At 44.8% G+C, this 17,571-nt stretch overlaps 1 protein-coding gene across 4 annotated transcripts in view; it reads right to left on the bottom strand.

Annotated features, from left to right (window-relative positions):
* Window positions 1–4,316: 4,316 nt before the first annotated feature.
* The window catches only part of LOC144150936 (uncharacterized), a 55,398-nt gene continuing 42,143 nt past the window's right edge, over window positions 4,317–17,571 (bottom strand). For all 4 annotated transcript variants that reach the window (XM_077682232.1, XM_077682235.1, XM_077682234.1 and 1 more), the window contains 2 exons: window positions 6,044–6,130; window positions 4,317–4,454 (listed from right to left, as the gene is read on the bottom strand). In XM_077682232.1, the coding sequence (XP_077538358.1) occupies window positions 4,432–4,454; window positions 6,044–6,130 (110 nt within the window). In that variant the 3' untranslated portion in view covers window positions 4,317–4,431. The remainder of the gene's footprint in view (window positions 4,455–6,043; window positions 6,131–17,571) is intronic.

Below are 17,571 nucleotides of genomic sequence, written 5' to 3'. Positions count from 1 at the left end.
AACAAAATCTTAACTAGTGTACTACCTTCCATGCTGACAACTAATACACAAAAATTTTGGCGTGTTATTAACCCACCAAACAACAATTCCATTACGCTTTTTGACTCATTTAAGAACCCTATTCCTGCCAGCGATTGTGTGTCTATCCTAAATGACAACTTTATTAAACCTTTTTCGCAACTTCTGAGTTGGATCTCCCTATCACGCATCGTTATGATTACGTTATTATGCCTCCCGTGGTAGTTGTTGTACCCGGTATTACTAAACTCAGTGAAAGTCTGCGTAATCACTCCTCACCTGGTCATGATGGCATCAATGCGAAATTCCTAAAAAATACCAGCACGTTAAGTTCAATAATATTAACAGGAATTCTTCAGCAATCAATAGACTCGTCTTCCCTACCGTGTATGTTGAAAATTGGTAAGATAGTCCCAGTTTTAAAAAAATTACGCCATATCCACGGAATGAATGATGATAAGTGGGGCGAAGCTCGAGAGTGGGAGATCATCGGTAACCGTAACTCTCCCGTGAAAGTTCGCCCATTACATCATTAAGAAAGACGTAAGACTGTGTGCGTACATTGTACAAATCAACTTTTATTTTCGGAGTCAATGCTCCCAGGCCCAGACCTGGTGAAAGACCCCGCGCCATCGAGGACTACCCCGCACCTCCACCACAATTTGTCACGTAGGATGGGACACAACGGTAAAGAAAGAACTTTTATTAGGGCGAACTTGTGCCCGAAGAAGACGAGAGGAAACGAGCAAAGGTCCTTGGGTCTCGTTCGATCTCCGAGAACGACTGCCTGCGTTCGTGGCGTGATCTCTTGCGTGATCTCCCCCTCGCAGTGCACGTGCGCTCGCGCCTCCGTTGGCGAACACAGACAAGCTCGCGCTCCCGGTGCGAAGTTTGCGCTGCCGGTTGCAGCCGGGTCTTGCGCGTGCAACGCGGCCCACTTTGCGACATCTCCGAAAGCATGCGGCGGTCACGTACCACGAGACACAAGGGATGGATAGACCCACGGCTTTAGGAGCTTCGCCCCTAAAATCAGGTGACAATACTAACCCCATGAATTACAGACCTATCTCCCTCACAAGTGCGTGTTGTAAATTATTAGAGCACGTCATTTTTACAAACCTAGTAAATTTTCTTGAAAGTAACTGTTTCTTCACACTAGCGCAAGATGGTTTTCGGAAATCATATTCCTGCGAGACCCAGCTCATATCATTCACACGCAAACTACATTGCATTTTAGATCGTTCTTTGTATGTTGATTTGTATTTTTTTTAGATTTTTCGAAATCCTTCAACAAAGTGTCTCACAAATTATTACTTCATAAGCTTCAGCACCTAAATATTGACTCCAATTTATTGAAGTGGACTGAATGCTTTCTAACTAACCGAGTGCAGTTCATTTCAGCCAACGGTCATAACTGTTTACCCGGCCAGGTTCGTTCAGGTGTACCACACGCATCGGTTCTTGGTCCCCTCTTATTACTAATATGCATTAATGACCTTCATTCTCTTGTAAATTATAACGTACACCTTTTTGCCGATGACTGCGTAATATTTCGTGAAGTACTCTCTGATTATGACACTACCACTCTTCAATCTGACCTCAATGTTGTCGCTAACTGGTGTAATTCGTGGCGTATGGAACTAAATAGTAACAAATGCAAAGCTATGCGAATATCCCGCTCGAATACCACTACATTTTCTCACTATCTAAACGATACTCCGTTAGAAGCTGTAGAGTCGTATAAGTATTTTGGTGTCCACATAACAAGTAACCTAACCTGGTCCCTTCATTATCAAAATATAATGAACAGCGATAACCGCATGTTAGCTTACTTACGACGAAACTTCTATAGCGCACAGCTAGATCTTTAATTACTACTATTCAAAACACTAATTCGACCAAAATTGGAATACGCTACGAGTGTTTGGGACCCTCACCACGCTAATATAATTAACGCACTTGAATTAGTACAGAATAACTCTGTTCGTTTTACCTCATATAATTATAACCGACGTGCAAGTATAAGTGTCATAGTTCATTTATTCCTCATATTCATATGACATAAGCATATCTCCCTTAAACGCGAAACTGGTCTTTCAAATCTTTCAGTGCGCCGCCGCATCACATCACCAGCCTTTGTTTCCTACACAAATTTTTCTGCAGCCCTCTTAATCAAGCACCCTACATCGTCCCACCGACGCGCATATCTCACCGCACTGCCCACCCGTATCAAATTGCCCGTCCACATGCTCGCACTACTACTTTTTCTGCCTCTTTTTCCCCCCGTGTAGCAGTGGACTGGAATGGCCTTCCCTGTGACGTTCCGGCCATCACGTGTTCATCAACATTTAAAGAGAAGGTCACCACGCACATTTCCATTGGACGACATGTGTACATTTATCTGTAACCCACCCCTTATGTAATACCCCCTACATGCGGGTCTTTAAGGTATTAAAGTGATGTGATGTGATGTGAAGTCAAACATTGGGCTTCCATTCTTATCATCTCGCCGAAATATTTCTCGCTTAACCTTGTTCCATAAGCTTTATCAACATGTTGGTCTTCGCGATGAACTAATCCCCCGGCCTGTGTACCTTTCTTCTCGCATCGATCATCGCCACAAAGTGGGTTTTCAGCCAAGCAACACGAAATCGTTTTATCAGTCTTTTTTGCCGCTTACATCTCGTGAATGGAACCACCTTCCCGAAGAAATTGTTACCATTGCCGATAACCATTTATTGCGCGCATGCGTAGCAAAAATTGTGTAATTAGGAGCAACGTCATGTATCTTTCTTATTAACAATTACACCGTATTTGTATTTTGTATTACTTTGACTTGTAACCACTCCCCTCTGTAATGCCTCTGGCCCTGAGGGCAAATAAATGAATAAATAAATAAATAAATAAATAAATAAATAAATAAATAAATAAATAAATAAATAAATACATGATTGTTTGAATAACGTTGTCTTAAATGCGGTGGAAATCTCAGGTATACAATGCCTAGACAAAAGTTTTCATGACAAACATCAAATAAAGGTCAACCTACAGCCTGAATAGCGTCGGTTGGTTAGAGTCGGTACCATAAGCCAGGAGGTAACAAACACCGAACTCTACAATCTTCAACGCTGAGACCACCAGTATTCATGCAGTACACCGTTATATTCTTCCGCTAGCGTTAAGCTGCGGTGGTAGGTAGCAACTTTTTAGTAATATATCGAAACGTATCGATTTAACACTACATTAGCCAACTTGCCTGTGGACATATCACAAAACAGAACTAAGGAATATCAATTGCAGGTAACCGGCGTGATGTCGCGATTTCATTTTTGTTCGAAATCCCACAGCGCAATTAAATATAAATCGTTTGCTTTTTATTTATTTGCCTTTGTAATAAGGCCGGGTCCTCGAAAGAGATAAATAGATACTAACGTCGTAGCCGGGCGTACTAAGTTAGTATTTTTTTCGGTGCCTATCTAGACATTATCATCTTATCCTTTCTGCACTGCATAAGTACATGGCTATTCGATCCTAGAGCGAAAACATTCGTGGGACAAGTACCATTTTTTAAGATGTGTACTATGCGCGATCCTCACCTAAGTTTCGTCATCTTCATCTATGTGTACATTTCTGTAAAAGTCAGTGTTATATCTGAGATGCGCTGACCCAACGTGGCGGCATTCAGTTCTTCGACAGTGAACACACACGTACATGAGTTCTATTGCCTGTTTTGCTTTGTTAATATGTCCCTTAAGGAATAAAGTACCCGGTAACAGTGTTAAACGTTGTCATGTACTGGAACGTTTTGCCTTCAGGGAAGCTCTAACGATGCTTTATTGCAAAAACTCAGACAGCGCAATGTATTCGTAAATTATGTAATTAGAATGGATTCCCCTTCCTGCGAATAATGCGCCGTATGTTCGTGTCTGTTGGAGTGATGTTCTGTGGGCATAGAGAAAATAGAACATGCGAAAAAGTACTCCAAGCGGGCGTTAATGGGCGTTCGGTGTTTCGCACTGTGACCTTCCTTATACCTTTTAAGTTTGACCGCAATAGCCCTCACCAAGGAGCTCGATTTTTGTCGCTACAATCAATGCCGTGACTATCACCAAGTTCAATATGTTCTTGCTCAGTTCGCTATCCCGTGAATCGCCACAGCTTTCAAAACAGTAATAATTCTAATAACGCTTTGTCACTCATAGTTGAAAAATTCAATTTTGTTGTGCACTTCTCAGCTTTTCCGCGCACTTCTACGCAAAAACCAGACAATTTACACGTGTGTGAGTTGTAAATCTTTATTTCGGAGTGTACCAACGGTTCTCGCAAGCACAGGAATGTGCTTTTTGTGTACTTTTGGATACCAGAGCTTGAGAAAACTGATTGTGTCCAATTTATCGTGGTCGGTAGAGAACCTCAGTATCGTCGCTCGAGATGCACTGCGTAGAACGAACGGAAGAAAACATTAAAAGTTCATCCTTCTTATCATCATCATTTTGAGAGCTGTGTTAGGGTAAATAATTGTACTCCTCTAACATGCTAAATACACCATCACAAACATGCGTAAATGCGTACAAATGCAGCTATTACATTCTGCGAAATGGTCACTGGCAGCCTCCCATACCTGCAGCAAAATAATTTATATGCACAAGTTGTTACATAACATTGATAGAGAATTACGAAATGGTAGGGCATGAAAACTTTTTTAACATCTCCTCTCCCACTTGTACACAATGTGTATGGGGTTGATGACTAAAGAAAAAACGCCGTCGCAGTACTAATGACACAAGTACTTGCACCAACCACTCTCAAATGACAACACCAATAATAATTTTCCAACAAATAAATAAGTTGTCATTAAAACGAATGGTCGTCCAACGATGCGTACACGAAAGAAATTATGCTGGGAAAACTCGCCGTCCTAACAAAATCTCTAAAAAGGACCTTTGCTTGTGTAATAAGCACGACACAAATGTGTTAATTGAGAGAAAATTGGATTCTTGAATTATTAATGTAGCGTTGGACGCAGCAAAATGTAACAAAAAAACGTTCCCTGGCCGGGCATGCACCTGCGAACAACTGACAAGATAAATATCTGAGAGATACAGCGACATCTTCCAGGTAACGCCATGTTCGGGAAGATGGCGATCAGCATGGCGTCGCATTGTTGTGAATTCCAGTCATAAAACTTGTAAGGCTAACCATGACTCATGATTGGCTATGGGGTTGATGGGCCACTGGGGTAGGAAGGTCAAAAATACGGAACGAAAAAGCTTATTAGAGGCCGTTGCTTCCCATCACCGCCCACCAGCGTCAAACCACGTCTCGAATAGTGGAAGGTGGCTTTAGCATTGGCAACCAGCCTCCAATGTAATTCGTACATATAAAGCCTACAGTCATCGTTTGCGGCGAGTATAGGAAGTATGATGACTTCTAAACATTTCATTACAGGACAAGATTCCAACCTTTTTTTAGTTCAGTACAAGTGGAACATCCGGCTGGCAGAACGTTTCCAGAATACCACTGCTGCGGTTCCCCTTTTGAAGGAAGCTGAACCCAACTCCGATAGTTAAGGAAATTTTACGGTAACTGTATCTTTATAAGCTTGATGTTTTAATCCCATATCCTCTGTGGATATGGAACTCCACAGCTCTTCGAAAGTGCTCAAAAATAGCTAATTCAAAGTGCTCGACCGAGGTGTCAGGGTTTCCTTAGTAAACATTTGAGACATTTGTATATCGAACGAAGGCACAAGGAGTAAAAAACTTCCTTTGTTAAAACGACGTAAATTCGGCCTGAAAAATGAAATTTCCAGTACATGTATGGGGCAAAATGTTCAATTGCGGCAGTGAGCCAACTTTCTTGCGAGAGGGCGTGCAGAACTTACCCCTAGGCAGGTTAACATCGAATTCTTGAACAAATAGCACGTTAAATTATTTGTGTCCAATTGTGCCTTTGCAGAAATTTGTCGTTAACTGCAGACTGTTATTGTGTTCGCATTGACTTTCGCATTTCTTGGGAACCATACCTGGCATGCGGTTGAAAATCTCTTGTGCAGCCTTAAGCCCCATGTTTATTCGCCGCTCGCGAGCACGGCAGCGCCTGCGGCGTCCACCTGCAATAAAAATGGGGTATTTATTAGCTACCCTTAGCTGCACTGTACATAGTGACATATCAAGACCTTGATCTGGTGGTTAGGGGGAGAAAATATTGTTTATTCTGTTATTAAAACTGTACGTACATCTGGCCTACCAAATTCACGTAAGGCTTGAATGGCAGAGCAGAGTAATGCTCAGAACCCCAATAAATTAACAGCAGGCAATGAGAAAATGCATGTCACAAAAAAAAAACCAGAGAGCCACAAGTTTGGGAAAAGGAGTTGTGCATATACATACATGGAAAAGACACACGGGGAGATGCCGGCAGTGCCTTTTTTTTCTGTTTCAAAAAACCTTTCTGTATTTAGGTCTTGAACTTGTCTAGCGGTATCACCATAAAGGTGGTTGTGCGCATGGGGTCCAATAAAAAATTCACCCGCATTTCCCCGAAGGGGAGCATGGAGAAGTGCGAATGCACGGGTGATGCGAAGGAACTCTTCTTGGCCAATCGCATTAAGTGGGTATGTGGTGGGGTCGCTTTCGCACTTAAAAACTCTTCTTGGCCAATCGCCCTAAGTGGGTATGTGGTGAGAACGGACGGACGGCGGTGGACGCGTGATTCAGGGTCGCTTAAGATAGTACTGATTGTGGAATTAAAAGCTATTTAATTTCACACTAGCCTGGTCAAAGTTTCAATGACTTGTGGGCTTGGCGCCTCGTGATCCCGATGTATGCTATAGGATTCAACCAGGGCTTCAATCCCATCTCGGTGAGGTATATTTGTGTACAGAGAAGTTACATCTATAGTTACAAGGAAGGCGCCATCAGGGATTTTTATGTTGGTAATTTCCCGTAGGAAGTGGTTAGTATCACGAAGATATGCCGAATGCGTAGCGAAGGAACTCTTCTTGGCCAATCGCCCTAAGTGGGTACGTGGTGGGGTCGCTTTCGCACTTAAAAACTCTTCTTGGCCAATCGCCCTAAGTGGGTATGTGGTGCGGATGGACGGACGGCGGTGGACGCTTGATTCAGGGTCGCTTAAGAAGTGCATTCGCACTTAATATAGCCCTCCGTACGTACAATGTATCGCAACAGGGAATCAAGTAAGGATGTTTTGGCCGGAAACTACGAGTAGTGATATGCAATGCTTTAAAGTTATTCTGTCCAGAAAAGTTTAACTTGATAGCTTCACTCAACCAAAGATGAAAGTTCGGTAAACGTAAACCTTTGAACACATCACTCTTATAGTCAATGTTTAAATAGTACCGTTTATTATTCAACAAAGAACGGAGAAATAAATTGATTCCATTTAGGCAGAGTTCATTCATTTTATTTATGCCGACACATCCTGTGATGTGATCTTTGACAAGACAAAAACATTATAATCTAAAATTCTGTTCTTTATACGACTGGCAAGCCCAGACCCAAAAAAACGTGATAGTCCCGTACAACTTCTTCCGGCATACATATATTGTCACGGACACCTGGCGGCCAATGCCCCATACAGCCACGGCTCATCAGTGAAGACGACGAGGGCGACGAAGAAGTGGTTGGGTCCCAGCGAGCGCGGTTATGGCCGCATTCCACATTCTGTAAATAGATTGTTGCTCATCCTTCAACCATCGTTCGAGTCATTGGCTGTGCCGCCACGTTACATTTGGTGGAGAGTGCGGGTCATCATCCCCGTCCTGGGCGCAGCTTCGCACCTCATCGGCATTGGTGGAATCATCGAGGGTGTGTGAACCGCGTCGGGCAGCCCCAGCCCCACCTCTACAGGAACTCGACGACGTCCCCCCGCCCCGTGTCCCCAGCCCGTGACGAGACGATCCGACGACGACGTTTGACCTGCCGACGACGACGACGTGTCCCCAGCCCTGTGGTCCGACGTGGTAGCAAGCCCTCACCGGTTCGTCATTCCATTGTGGGCGTCGCTGCTGTGGGCCGGAGCTCACCACACCCATCGCTTACATCCGTGGTGGCAAGAGCTTCACTGTATATTCTCATCACATCGTTCACCTTCACCGAGCTCATCATGCTACAGCGGCCTCGACCGGGACGGTCGCCTTCGAGGAAAGGGGCATGTTACGCCATCAGCGATAATGAAGACAGCAGCCGCATGTGGCGTCACGCACAAGCATCTGCGATGACGACGAAGCTGTGTGGGGCATGCTGCCTGGCTTGTGTGTTCCCACATTGCTCATCTGCGTCACCATCGTCACCGCGGTGCAACTTCGACCGGGACGGTCGCCCTCGACTGGGGGGGTAATGTCACGGACACCTAGGCGGCCAATGCCCCATACAGCCACGGCTCATCAGAGAAGACGACGAGGGCGACGAAGAAGTGGTTGGATCCCAGCGAGCGCGGTTATGGCCGCATTCCACATTCTGTAAATAGATTGTTGCTCATCCTTCAACCATCGTTCGAGTCATTGGCTGTGCCGCCACGTTACAATATCATTGCTAACAGTCACTGAACGGTAATTTTTTCTAGCGCACAAGCTCACAATGCAATGTTCCGCACGGCGAACGTCCAATTTTAGGGATAGAAGTTTTTTACCTTGCTTTCTCTCTAGGCGCTGTTCTGTACTTTGGTACATTTCAAGTCTACTACTTGACAACAGCTTCCGCCTTTGTACTTTCTGAGTGTCAAATGCTCTAGTCCAATTACATTGCCTGCCTCAATTGTGCATCCACTGGGCTAATATGGGGCAAACATTTTTAGGCAGAATAATATTACAATGAAGAACTTACCTTCAAACAGGATTGATTGAAACGGTAAAAGAAAATGTAATATTTTACGGCCACTTTCATCATGCAATTTTTCGCCTGATCAGTGCAAGAGGCTCTTGCATTATACTCTCCGTGTTTCATTTCAAGGGCTATTTTTATCGCGGAATGTGCCATTTGGAACTTGCAAAATACAAAAAAAAATGAAAGCTTGGCGATCCATTGCAGCGGTTATGTCACATTGTGAGTTGTGTGAATCTTATGAACTGTTACAATGCAAAGCGCCAGACGGGGTATTAAACCGCTGCCGTTATGCACCTATATGTGGGAGCAAAACTGTGTCATTATTGGCACTGGCGGGAACAAAAAATGGGACGGTTAAGCCTACAACAAAACATAATTGCGGGTGTAATACCACAGTTTTTATGCATAACGGCTGCTGGCGCTAGCTTGGCCTGAGGATGTCAGGAACTTGAACTTACTAACGAAAGTCCGGGGACATCGTTGTCAGGGGTTCACATTAGTCAGGGTATGATCCCACACAGCGGGCATTTTTTCTCCACTTTCTGTCTTTCAAAATTATTCGTCTGTTCCGCATTCTCCCCTTTGCTTTCCGAGGCATTCTTGATTGCCAACCCTTATTTTTGTCTTAATTCAATGAGCCTCTGATTTCTGATTCTGATTGGCTACATGCATAGCGAAGGCCTCTGTTCTGGCAATCTTGGTGCCACAAGTAGCTTCAGAGGGTTGAACGCTGGTCGACCACTCTCGCCATGTCGTAGACACTCGAGTCATCGCCCCGGGGTTAAAAAGGAGGTCCACTTCTCCCCTAATAGTCCGAGTGCAGCTGGCAACAACCCCCCACTGTAGGAAACAAAATACCTTAACATAAATACCCGAAAAATGGAAGGGGAAACAGCCCCGCCGGTAGCGTATTGGTCATCGCCCCAGACACGTATTCTGGAGGTCACGGGTTCGGATCCCACCCGACGAGCATTTTCTTCTCCACTTTTGTCTGTTTTTCAAAACTCATCTTTTTCAATGACCTATTGCATTCTCTCTTCCTTTCCGACGCATTCTTGACTGCCAACCCTTATTTAGGTCTTAATTCAACGAGGCCCTCATTTCCCATTCAGATTCGATACATGCAGAGCGAGGGCCTCTGTTCTGGATGTCTTGGTGCCATAGGGAGCTTAAGAAAGTTCCACGCTGGTCGACCACTCTCGACATGCCCTAGACACTCGTCATGGCCCGGTGGTTAAACAGAACGTCCCCTTCCCCCCGAGTAGTCCGAGTGGCGCTGGCTACCATCGCAAAACACAGGAAACGAAAATACCTGAACGTAACTACCCCAGAAAGTGGAGAGGAAAAAAGCCCCGCCGGTAGCGTAGTGGTCACCGCACCAAACCGGTATTCTGGAGGTCATCGTTTCGGTTCCCAGCCGGTGGGCATTTTTCCTCCACTTGCTTCCTCTCTTTTTAAATTCTTTATCTGCTTCAATACCCTCCCACATCCCCCCCTTTGCTTTCCGAGGTTTTCTTAACGGCCAACCCTTATTTTCTGTCTTATTTTCAACAAGCCCCTCATTTCCTATTCTGATTCGCTACATGCATAGCGAGGGCCTCTGTTCTGGCAGTCTTGGTGCCATTTGGAGCTTAAGAGGATTCAACGCTGGTCGACCACTCTCGACATGTCGCAAACACTCGAGTTACTGTCCGGGGGTTAAATAGAAGGTCCCCTTCACCCCGAGAAGTCCGAGTGGCGCTGGCTAGCACCCACAAGGACAGGAAGAAAATAGGTGAACATAAATACCCGAGAAAGTGGCGGGGAAAAATAGCCCAGCGGGCAGCGTAGTGGTCATCGCACCAGACCGGTATTCTGGAGGTCGTGGGTTGGGATCCCACCCGGCGGGCACTTTTTCTCCACTTTCTTTCTTTCCAAATTCTTTATCTGTTTCAATGACCTACCACATCTTCCCTTTTGCTTTCTGAGGTTTTCTTGAGTGCCAACCCTTCTTTTCTGCCTCACACACACACACACACACACACACACACACACACACATACACACACACATACACACATATATATATATATATATATATATATATATATATATATATATATATATATATATATATATATATATATATATATATATATATATATATATATATATATATATATATATATATATATATATATACATATATATATATATATGTATATATATATATATCTATATATATATATATATATATATATATATGTATATATATATTTATATATATATCAAAAAGTAGAGTCCGACGCAAGTCTCAAAAACAAAAACAAACATGTTTACTAACGTTTCGACTGGTGGTCCAGTCTTCATGAAAATAGGTGAACATAAATACCCGAGAAAGTGGCGGGGAAAAATAGCCCAGCGGGCAGCGTAGTGGTTATCGCACCAGACCGGTATTCTGGAGGTCGTGGGTTGGGATCCCACCCGGCGGGCACTTTTTCTCCACTTTCTGTCTCTCCAAATTCTTTATCTGTTTCAATGACCTACCACATCTTCCCTTTTGCTTGCATAAAGACTGCGATGAAGACACTCCGATGAAGACTGGACCACGAGTCGAAACGTAAGTAAACATGTTTGTTTTTGTTTTTTGAGACTTGCGTCGGACTCTACTTTTTGATATTTCTTCTGGACCATTGGAAACTTCTTTTGTTCGACCGTATCTATATATATATATATATATATATATATATATATATATATATATATATATATATATATAAGGTTAGTAGAGACAGAGACAAACGAGAAAGACTTAGAAAATAAAAATAAGTTTACTGACGTTTCAGGGAGAGGACTCCCTTTCTTCAGAGTACAAAATAAGTTCGTTTCAGAGCTATATATACAGAAAATGTAGCAAGCGCGAGGGCAAGGTAAGAGGAGGGAGAGTTTGTACAAAATGGATTCATGGTTGGTGGGTAGCAAAAGAATGAACGGAGAGCGGGAAAATTAATTACAACAAGGATAACAAGAACACACAGTCACGCGGTACGAACTTGGAAAAAAAGAGAGAGAGAAGAACCAAACACAGAGAAAAAAAATACATAATTAAAAAAATAATAATAATAATAATAAATAACAAGGTAATTTTCCTCCCCCGTGGCAACGGGGGTGAAAGAGGGGTCAAAACAAGATAGGCCCATGCCCGTGTTTGACATGGGCAAGAAGATTAGTCCCGCGGAAGACGTTCCAAAGAAGATATGCACACAAAGGGCGAACATCTGCCCATTCACACCCGTTCTAGGAATCCAAGTAAGGTCATTGAAACAAGAGATACGTGGCTTCTGTCGGTGGGAGGCGGGGGTCGCGCCCTAAAGCAGTAGGACAGGCAGTTTCGACAGGAAAGAGTGTACATTGGTATACAAAGAGCGAAAAAAATAAATAAATAAAAAATAACCAGGTAATTTTCCCCTCCCTTGTGGCAACGGGGGTGAAAGAGGGGTCAAAACAAGATATGCCCATGCACGTGTTTGACATGGGCAAAAAGATGAGTCACGCGGAACAAGGAAACGAAGATATGCAAATGCACACAAAGGATGAACATCTGCCCATACACACCCGTTCTAAGAATCCTGGTAAGGTAATTGAAACGTGAGACATGTGGCTTCTGTTGGTGGGAGGCGGGGGTCGCGCCCAAAAGCAGTAGGATAGGTAGTTTCGACTCGAAATGAGTTTACATTGATAGGGGAAAAAAGACAAGGTCAAACAAGTCATGAAAAAAAAAAAAAAAAAAAACAGGCATGTGCACGCGTATAACGCGGCAAGTGGTATTCATCTGCCCGGCGCATGGTGCCAGTTCAGGGAATGCCGAGGCGGTCAGCAACGAATATTAGAAAACAACAATACAAAAAAGAAAGAGGACACGAAAACAATCACACACGCTCGCGTTCACAAATTAATTGCAAGGTGAGAATATCAAAGCTAAAAATGGTACTGCAGCCTTCTACCCAGAACGCAATGTCCAGACTTGTTCATCGAATTTGCTTCAGTGAAGCCATTGTGCTAAAAAACGTCGTGCTAGCACGAAACTAAACCCAACTACGAGAGCTCGCCAACTAATGGGAGAATATTATTGAGGGAAAGAAATGAACAGGCATAACACTAGCCTGAGAAATGCAGCCGAAATTTTAATCGGAGGAAAGACAGGTTAATTTCCCATAACTTTCATTTATGCCAAACGACGCTGATTTAAACTTATAGATAAGGTAAGACTCACGAACCTCGCGATCGTGATGCGTTTTAAAACTAGATTCAAGAATTGTGGCCTTCAGTTGTTCAAAAGAATGACCAGGAGTGTTAACATGCTTTGATAGAGGCAAAGAAGGGCAGGTTTTTGCATGGGAGCGGTGATTGTTAAACCTCAAACGAAAGGGTGTTTCAGTCTGGCCGATGTATTGTTTGCCGCAGAGGGTGCATTCCAGCAGGTATACGACGTTGGCGGAATCACAGTTAAAGTTCCCTTTTACATTCACATAATAGTTTGAAGCTGTGCTGGCGGCGCGCTGTGTGGTGGTCATTTGTGGGCATACCTTACACCGTGGTTTGTTACAGGGCATGCAACCAGTAGTCTGTGGTCGGCTGATGCTGGATTTAGTGAGAACGTCACCCAAATTTTTGCTGCGTCTATAAACAACACGTGGTGGCTCGGGGAATATTCTCTTTAGGCGTTCACTTTGAGCGAGGATATTGTGATGTTTCCTTAGTATGGAAGCAACTTTCGGAGAAGAGGCCGAATGGGTCAAAACGAGGTTGGTTTGTTGATTGGGTTTTGGAGCTTTTTTTCGCAGAATTTCGGTGCGGTTCAACTGGTTAGCTCGTGTAATCGCGTCATCGATCACCTGCTCTGGGTATTTTTGATTTAAGAGTGCGGTTTTAAGTTCTCTGCAGTTAGAATCGAAATCCGCCTGGCTTGTGCAGATTCGCCTAAAACGGTGAGATTGGCTGTAAGGTATTGCAGACTTGCAGTGCCTGACATGGCTGCTGTGGAAGTGCAAATACTGGCGCGTGTCCGTAGGTTTCCTGTAGAGATTAGTCTGAAGTCTGCCCTGAGAAACCCTCGCAACCCAAAGTTTGAAGCCATTGTACTACAAAAGGTATATAGATGATATATTCATGATTTGGCAGCACGGTGAAATGGAACTTCTGGCGTTTATTGAGGCTTTTAACCTTGCGCATCCTACCATCTCCCTCTCTCATTCCTACTCTACGCACAGCATAAATTTCCTGGATGTTACTGTCACAGTTTCTCAGGGCAGACTTCAGACTAATCTCTACAGGAAACCTACGGACACGCGCCAGTATTTGCACTTCCACAGCAGCCATGTCAGGCACTGCAAGACTGCAATACCTTACAGCCAATCTCACCGTTTTAGGCGAATCTGCACAAGCCAGGCGGATTTCGATTCTAACTGCAGAGAACTTAAAACCGCACTCTTAAATCAAAAATACCCAGAGCAGGTGATCGATGACGCGATTACACGAGCTAACCAGTTGAACCGCACCGAAATTCTGCGAAAAAAAGCTCCAAAACCCAATCAACAAACCAACCTCGTTTTGACCCATTCGGCCTCTTCTCCGAAAGTTGCTTCCATACTAAGGAAACATCACAATATCCTCGCTCAAAGTGAACGCCTAAAGAGAATATTCCCCGAGCCACCACGTATTGTTTATAGACGCAGCAAAAATTTGGGTGACGTTCTCACTAAATCCAGCATCAGCCGACCACAGACTACTGGTTGCATGCCCTGTAACAAACCACGGTGTAAGGTATGCCCACAAATGACCACCACACAGCGCGCCGCCAGCACAGCTTCAAACTATTATGTGAATGTAAAAGGGAACTTTAACTGTGATTCCGCCAACGTCGTATACCTGCTGGAATGCACCCTCTGCGGCAAACAATACATCGGCCAGACTGAAACACCCTTTCGTTTGAGGTTTAACAATCACCGCTCCCATGCAAAAACCTGCCCTTCTTTGCCTCTATCAAAGCATGTTAACACTCCTGGTCATTCTTTTGAACAACTGAAGGCCACAATTCTTGAATCTAGTTTTAAAACGCATCACGATCGCGAGGTTCGTGAGTCTTACCTTATCTATAAGTTTAAATCAGCGTCGTTTGGCATAAATGAAAGTTATGGGAAATTAACCTGTCTTTCCTCCGATTAAAATTTCGGCTGCATTTCTCAGGCTAGTGTTATGCCTGTTCATTTCTTTCCCTCAATAATATTCTCCCATTAGTTGGCGAGCTCTCGTAGTTGGGTTTAGTTTCGTGCTAGCACGACGTTTTTTAGCACAATGGCTTCACTGAAGCAAATTCGATGAACAAGTCTGGACATTGCGTTCTGGGTAGAAGGCTGCAGTACCATTTTTAGCTTTGATATTCTCACCTTGCAATTAATTTGTGAACGCGAGCGTGTGTGATTGTTTTCGTGTCCTCTTTCTTTTTTGTATTGTTGTTTTCTAATATTCGTTGCTGACCGCCTCGGCATTCCCTGAACTGGCACCATGCGCCGGGCAGATGAATACCACTTGCCGCGTTATACGCGTGCACATGCCTGTTTTTTTTTTTTTTTTTTTTCATGACTTGTTTGACCTTGTCTTTTTTCCCCTATCAATGTAAACTCATTTCGAGTCGAAACTACCTATCCTACTGCTTTTGGGCGCGACCCCCGCCTCCCACCAACAGAAGCCACATGTCTCACGTTTCAATTACCTTACCAGGATTCTTAGAACGGGTGTGTATGGGCAGATGTTCATCCTTTGTGTGCATTTGCATATCTTCGTTTCCTTGTTCCGCGTGACTCATCTTTTTGCCCATGTCAAACACGTGCATGGGCATATCTTGTTTTGACCCCTCTTTCACCCCCGTTGCCACAAGGGAGGGGAAAATTACCTGGTTATTTTTTATTTATTTATTTTTTTCGCTCTTTGTATACCAATGTACACTCTTTCCTGTCGAAACTGCCTGTCCTACTGCTTTTGGGCGCGACCCCCGCCTCCCACCGACAGAAGCCACGTATCTCTTGTTTCAATGACCTTACTTGGATTCCTAGAACGGGTGTGAATGGGCAGATGTTCGCCCTTTGTGTGCATATCTTCTTTGGAACGTCTTCCGCGGGACTAATCTTCTTGCCCATGTCAAACACGGGCATGGGCCTATCTTGTTTTGACCCCTCTTTCACCCCCGTTGCCACGGGGGAGGAAAATTACCTTGTTATTTATTATTATTATTATTATTTTTTTAATTATGTATTTTTTTTCTCTGTGTTTGGTTCTTCTCTCTCTCTTTTTTTCCAAGTTCGTACCGCGTGACTGTGTGTTCTTGTTATCCTTGTTGTAATTAATTTTCCCGCTCTCCGTTCATTCTTTTGCTACCCACCAACCATGAATCCATTTTGTACAAACTCTCCCTCCTCTTACCTTGCCCTCGCGCTTGCTACATTTTCTGTATATATAGCTCTGAAACGAACTTATTTTGTACTCTGAAGAAAGGGAGTCCTCTCCCTGAAACGTCAGTAAACTTATTTTTATTTTCTAAGTCTTTCTCGTTTGTCTCTGTCTCTACTAACCTTATTTTTTTCGCGCTCTGTGTGAGTTTTTATCTTTTCAGTCTATCTTTAACCATGAGCGCTGCCAGGACAACGAAGAAAGACGTCATCCGGAAGTTCCCGCAGACTGCCCCGTCTAGTGTTGTGATAGGCGACTCTCAGACTAAGTACCTTTTTGAACATTTTGACCCGCTCTGTGTTGGAACCCCTGCTTTTGTTTCGCAACCCGGCGCATGCATTTCTGACGCACGCTTACTCATTGACTCTATACCTGCTTGCTCTAACACAGTTTTTCTGCATGTTGGTACGAATGACCTGACCTCTTCTTCTGCTGAACGCGCTTTCTGTGACTATCGCTCGCTGACTGACCTGATCCTTCAATCTCGGCCTAACGTCTCCACCATCTATGCCAGCTTGATTCTTCCGCGCTCTGCTAACCGCCGCCGTGACTACCGCATCTCCCGCTTTGCCATTGGCTGCAATGAAAAAGCACGACGCTTTAACTCTCTCCTGCGTGAATTCTGCCGCCACTCTCGCTGCGTGCGCTTCATTGACCACGGCTTCCAGCACCTTCCCGCCCGCCGAGTCCTTGCTGCGGATGGCCTGCACCCCAGCTTCGAGGGTGTGGCTGTGCTTGCTAGCCACATCCGCGAGCTTTGCTTCACGCAAAAGCGCTGCAACCCTCCCGGGTGGCGCGAGGTCGCATGCACCGCCGCCCAAGCTCGCGCAGGGGCCTCATACGACCATGACTTCCCACCGCTGCCTCTGCTCCCCTCCAGCCCAACCTCCTCCACGACGTCCCCGGACACACGGTCTAACCGGCCAGCCCCGTGTGCCGCCGTGACCACCGTGGCCACAGACCTTCAGCTGAGCGCCAGGGACCCACACCCGGAGTCCCCGGACGTCCGCCGCAGCCTGCAACCCGTACGTGCTCCTGCGACCACGGCCTCGGAGCACCGACGCATCGCCTGCAGCCCAACCCCGAGAGTGCGCCGCGCCAAGAGCCTGCCGCGCCCGCCCTCGGAAACTACCACGCCCACCGGAGCCTCAACCACCACCGAGCCACTGCGAAACGCCAGCAGCGGATCCGCACTGCTATCGGACGCCCCAAAGCCAGCCTA

Source organism: Haemaphysalis longicornis, unplaced genomic scaffold, assembly GCF_048455015.1.
Source record: "Haemaphysalis longicornis isolate Haplotype H1 unplaced genomic scaffold, Haemaphysalis longicornis Haplotype H1 scaffold_81, whole genome shotgun sequence".
NCBI lineage: Eukaryota > Metazoa > Arthropoda > Arachnida > Ixodida > Ixodidae > Haemaphysalis > Haemaphysalis longicornis.
Note: the sequence above shows the minus strand (reverse complement) of the source record. Positions and strands in the feature narration are given on the sequence as shown.